The sequence below is a fragment of the Mobula birostris genome, chromosome 18, assembly GCF_030028105.1.
Source record: "Mobula birostris isolate sMobBir1 chromosome 18, sMobBir1.hap1, whole genome shotgun sequence".
Taxonomy (NCBI): domain Eukaryota; kingdom Metazoa; phylum Chordata; class Chondrichthyes; order Myliobatiformes; family Myliobatidae; genus Mobula; species Mobula birostris.
Window position 1 is genome coordinate 56,741,968 of NC_092387.1, and position 6,000 is coordinate 56,747,967.

The 6,000-nt window shown below is 40.9% G+C and overlaps 1 protein-coding gene across 3 annotated transcripts in view; it reads right to left on the reverse strand.

The window, feature by feature from the left end:
- Positions 1-2,909, reverse strand: part of edc3 (enhancer of mRNA decapping 3 homolog (S. cerevisiae)) — a 152,912-nt gene extending 150,003 nt beyond the window's left edge. Inside the window, exon 1 of one of the 3 annotated variants that reach the window (XM_072282734.1) lies at positions 2,851-2,909. In XM_072282734.1, coding sequence (XP_072138835.1) covers positions 2,851-2,856 — 6 coding nt within the window. In that variant the 5' untranslated portion in view covers positions 2,857-2,909. Of the gene's footprint in view, positions 1-2,641 lie in introns of all 3 variants that reach the window. The other 2 variants (XM_072282736.1, XM_072282735.1) reach the window with 2 other exon arrangements.
- Positions 2,910-6,000: the final 3,091 nt, after the last annotated feature.

The window sequence follows — 6,000 nt, forward strand, 5'->3', positions numbered from 1 at the left end:
GAGACAACTGCTGGAGGGAGATAAGCAGGAACACATGCAGCTACCAGTGCTGAACTCTGATATGTAAAATGTGGTGAGAATGGGAAGCATTCTGGGAGAAGTAAATAGCAGATGGAGCCAGAACTCGATAGAGGATGGGGGAGAAAGGGAACCCTGTAGGTGTAAGTGTGTGTGTGTGTGTGTGTGTGTGTGTGTGTGTGTGTGTGTGTGTGTGTGTCTGTGTGTGTGTCTGTGTGTGTGTCTGTGTGTGTGTCTGTGTGTGTGTCTGTGTGTGTGTGTGTGTGTGTGTGTGTGTGTGTGTGTGTGTGTGTGATGGGTGGATGGAACCAGAAGGGAGAAGGGGGCAAAGGTGTGTGTCGGGGAACTAGGGTACATTAGGGAAAGAGGACAAATGTAAGCACTGGAGGGTGAGGAGGGAGGGGAAAATAAGTGGGGGAGAATAGGGGAAAAATACCAAATATTCATGCCATAGGGTTGTAAACTATCCAGGAAGAGTACAAGTTAATTAACCTCCAGTTTGCTTTAGGCTTCATCCTAGTAGTGGACAAGGTCAGTGCAGGAAAGGGAAGGGGAACTAAAAAGACATACAGCTGAAAACTCCATGGCCATTCAGCTATTCAGTTGTCCAATTTTAAGTACCCATCCCCTCCAGTGTTTCTACCCCACTCCCATTTCTGATCTTCCTCCAGTCCTCCCATTTCTGTCCCTTTCCATCATAACTCCTGTCGCCTTTTGTGTCCCTCTAGTTTATCCACAGGTTCCATTCCCACCTCCTTTAGTGTCCAACACCAGCAGCACTTAGTGTTCCTGCTTATCTCCCTCTTGTAGCTCTCCAACTGTCAAAATCCTCTTTCTCTAACTTGTTCCTTAAGTTTTTCATTTTCCTCTTACATCTCCATCTATTCACCTACCAGTTACCCAACTCCAATTCTTCTCCTCCCCCTTATCTGCACAACCTACGTGTCATCTAAAACCCCCTTGTCAGTCCACCCATCACCTTGAACTCATTTCTCACCACTCTTTCTTCCTTATACTGGCCATTTCACCTCTCTACTATATCTTGAAGCAGGGTTTCAACTTAAAATGTCAACAATTCTTTTCCTCCCCTCAGATTCTATTCGAGCAACTAAGTTCCTCCAGCAGATTGTTGCTCCACATTGCAGCATCTGCAGATAATTGCATCTCAATCACATTCACTTTGTTGATAACATTCCTAGGAATGTCACCATAAGAAAATGTGAAGGAAATAAAGTATTTGTGGCATTAAAGTGTATAGCTTTTACCTAGTACATTTTCAAGCACATCTTTGAAGCAGCTTTTGTAGTAAATATGATAAGGACAACAACCTTTCAATTCCAGGTAGATAATAAATAGGGATTTCTCACTGGACTTCATTTTGGAAATTTCAAATTCTAGGACTTATTTTAAAAAAGATACTAATTTTAAATAACATTAATGAGCTTAAAATTATCATTAAAATTGGTCAATATCTACTTGCTAATAAGGAACCTCAGCACCCTCAAGCACAGAATCAGTTATAAACCAGCATTTTTCACCTTGATTTAATTATAACCTCTCAACAGGAAGTCTAAAAAGGTTGACCAATGCAAAAAAGACAATGTGAAAAATGACAAATAAAGGATGAAGTTTCAAGCAGCATTCAAAGAATCAACTTAAAACATTTTGCCTCCACAAATGTTGCTTGATAAGCAGAATTCTTATTGCATTGTTTCCTGTTTGACAGTGTCTTTTGTCTTCATACTGTAGAAATTCAAATTTGTTTTTTTTTACTGCAGGGTGTGTATAGTTCAAGTGCAATTAAGTGTTCCAAAGAAGCCAAAGCAGAACACTTACTACAAATTAATATACATAGCAATTTAATGTGAATGTAAGTTGCACAGTCAATTGCAGAATGCTCAACAAGTTAAAAATTCAAGGCTCAATCAAGCAAGTTCATAGTAAAAATCATTGGACAATTGCGCACAGATAAGCAAACTCCTCCACTCCTCCCAGCAAGTCAATGCAAATGACAGCAATGAGTTGTCCAGACATGCCCAGCTTCTCCTTAACACTAAGGACGAATGTAGCTGGAGAGAAGAGAAACAAGTTTAACATAATGTTGACAGTCTTAAGAAACCCATAACCCAATAGGGATTAGGCAGTGTTACACAAGGAATAAATTAAAGTATTGATCTTCATAATACCCACGGCTAATGGTGAGAATTTAAAAGAAAGGCAATGAACGTTGGATTTATTCGTAGACAGAGAAACATTAAAGGAAACAAGAGAATGAAGATGCTGGAATTTGGAGCAACGTAACAGGTCCACTTTTTTTTATCAGAACTAAACAGACGTTTAATTATCATTTCCCGTGTTGCTCCACCCAACCAGAAAAAGCTAAGGGAACCGCAAATGGGAAACAAATTGAGGCACCAGCACTCATAACTTCCAGAAATGGATAAGAGTAAATTATATAGATTTACTACGTGTCATAACACTCAGAGGACTAAACAGAGTTGTATATGGACAATAAAGGGGGAGTAAATATACAGCAGATATTTATGTAAGTAGATTAATGAACAGTACATCAACCGTGTCGACAAGGGATATCGTTGGGCAGGTTTTGATCAGTTGTACGAACCGTATCAGTTAGGCCCAATCCAACTACCAGTCACTGTTCTGCCGCTACGCGTCTCGCAAACAGGCAGAACCGGAGAACAACAGGCGGCACAGCAAGATGGCTTACGTTTCTGAACGGCACGGCCTGATACTGCGCTGCCACTGAGAGCCCCTTTTTTATATATGTATTACTATAAAGTCTTCAGAGCCGCAGCAACACCGACACCGTACCTCCATCACGCACGCAATCTCTGCGCTTGCGCATCAGCGTCTCTGCAGGATTCGCTCCCCTTCCAAGCGAGGCGACGTCACTTCCTCCTAGCAACCAGCTCACTGGTCCATGGCAACCTGAGAAGCATCTCTTCGTTACCGCCGAAGAGGCTGCAGCTTGTGACAAGTTATGGGCAATCCCGCAGTTAGTCAAGAATTTCGGTAAGAAGTTGACATCGATTTTACTCATCTGATTTACGCGATATCCTCCACTCACTGCATTTTTATCGGGAAGATTATAGACCTTCCTCACAACTGGTCTATGCCAACCAAGCTTCCCATCCAAGTTAGTCCCATTTGCCATGTTTGGCCCATATCCCTGCTAAACTTTTCTTATTCATGTATGTCCAAGTACCTTTTAAATGTTGTGAAAATATTATACAGTTACAACTCTTCCTGTCAGCCATCACATTTATGAACAGTCCATGAGCATGACCTTGTTGTTCCTTTTTTTTGGCATTTTTATTTATTTTTGTAACTTACACTAATTTTATGCCCTTGCACTGTACCTCTGCCATAAAAAAGCAAATTTAACATCATACAAGATCTAATCTGATTACACTAGAGTCCAAAAATCTATGTCAACAGAGATCCAACATCCAGATTCTGTTCAATAACTTACAATCTTATAAAAAAAAGATTTTGTTGAAGCTGGCTTTAAAAAGCTGGTCCCCCTATTTTCTTATTTGCTTCTAGAATCAAAGTTCAAAGTCAGCATTCAAAGTAAATTTACTATTAAAAATACGTATATATCACCATCTCCTACCTTGGATTCATTTTCTTGCAGGCATTCACAGTAGAACAATTAAATACATAGAATAAATGAAAGGCAACCCACAAACAGAGACTGACAAAAAAAGTCAAAGTGCAAAAGAAGACAAACTGTGCAAATACAAAAAAAATTAATCAAACAATAAATAAATAAATTAATTAATAGTGAGATCATGAGTTGTAGAGTCCTGAAAGTGCATCCATAGGTTGTGGAATAAGTTCAAAGTTAAAGTTGAGGTGAGTGAAGTTATTCACACTGGTTCAGGAACCTGATGGTTGAAGAGTAACAACTGTTCCTGACCTGGTGGTGTGATATCTTGTAACTTGAAGTGGATGGGCTACAGCAGCAGAATACCTCGAACTTATAAGGTACAGGAGGCAAGTACAGAAATTGCTGAGACTAGCATATTTAAATCATCCTGAGCAACAGGTGAGGTACCAGAGGACTGGAGGATAACCAATTTTGTACTGCTGTTCAAGAAAGGCTCCAAAAATAAACCAGGAAATTATCGGACAGTGAGCCTGACATGAGTTGTGCAAAAGTTATTGGAAGGTATTCTGAATGATCAGATATATATTTGGATAGATATAGTCAGCATGCCTTCATGCATGGTAGGCTATGTCTAACCAATCTTATCGAGTTTTTCGAGGAAATTGCCAGGAAAGTTGATGAAAGCAAGGCGGTGGATGTTGTCTACAAGGACTTCAGCAAGGCATTTGTCAAGGTCCCACATAGCTGGTTGGACAAGAAGGTTCGTTTGCTCAACATTCAAGATGAAGTAAAAATTTGGATAAGACTTTGGCTTTGTGAGAGAAGCCAGAGAGTGCTAGTGGATGGTCACCTCTCTGACTAGAGGCCTGTGACTAGTGGAATGCCACAGCGATCAGTGCTGGGTCTATTTGTTGATTGTCATCTATATCAATGATCCAGATGATAATATGATTAACTGGATCAGCAAATTTGCAGATGACACCAAGATTGGAGGTATAGTGGACAGCAAGGAAGGCTATCGTGGCTTGCATTGGGATCTGGATGAGCTGAAAAAGTGGGCTGAAAAATGGCAGATGGAATGTAATGCAGAGAAGTGCGAGATGTTGCACTTTGATACGACCAATCAGAGTAGGTCTTACACAGTGAACGGTAAGGCACTGAGGAGTGTGGTAGAACAAAGGGATCTAGGAATACAGGTTCATAATTTATTGAAAGTGACATCACAGATAGATAGGTTTGAGAGAAAGCTTTTGGCACATTGGCTTTCATAAAACAAAATACTGAATACAGGAAATGGGATGTTATGTTGAAGGTCTATAAGACATTGATCAGGCCTAATTTGGACTATTGTGTGCAGTTTTGGACCTACAGGAAAGATGTAAATAATGTTGAAAGAGTACAGAGAATACTTACAATAATGTTGCCCGGTCTGGAGGACCTGAATTATGAGGAAAGATTGAATAGGTTATGACTTTATTCCTAGGAACATAGAAGATTAAGAGATTTGATAAAGTTATACAAAATTATGAGGGGTATAGATAGGGTAAATGCAAGCAGGCTTTTTCCACTGAGGTTGGGTGGGACTACAACCAGAGGTCATGGGTTAAGGGTGAAAGGTGAAAAGTTATAGACAATAGACAATAGGTGCAGAAGTAGACCATTCGGCCCCTCGAGCCTGCACCGCCATTCTGAGATCATGGCTGATCATCTACTATCAATACCTGGTTCCTGCCTTGTCCCCATAACCCTTGATTCCCCTATCCATAAGATACTATCTAGCTCCTTCTTGAAAACATCCAGAGAATTGGCCTCCACTGCCTTCTGAGGCAGCGTGTTCCACACCTCCACAACTCTCTGAGAGAAGAAGTTCCTCCTCAACTCTGTCCTAAATGACCTACCCCTTATTCTTAAACCATGCCCTCTGGTACTGGACTCTCCCAGCATCTGGAACATATTTCCTGCCTCTATCTTGTCCAATCCCTTAATAATCTTATATGTCTCAATCAGATCTCCCCTCAATCTCCTTAATTCCAGCGTGTACAAGCCCAGTCTCTCTAACCTCTCTGCGTAAGACAGTCCAGCTATCCCAGGAATTAACCTAGTGAACCTACGCTGCACCTCCTCCACAGCCAGGATGTCCTTCCTTAACCCTGGAGACCAAAACTGCACACAATACTCCAGGTGTGGTCTCACCAGGGCCCTGTACAAATACAAAAGGATTTCCTTGCTCTTGTACTCAATTCCCTTTGTAATAAAGGCCAACATTCCATTAGCCTTCTTCACTGCCTGCTGTACTTGCTCATTCACCTTCAGAGACTGATGAACAAGTACTCCTAGATCTCTTTGTA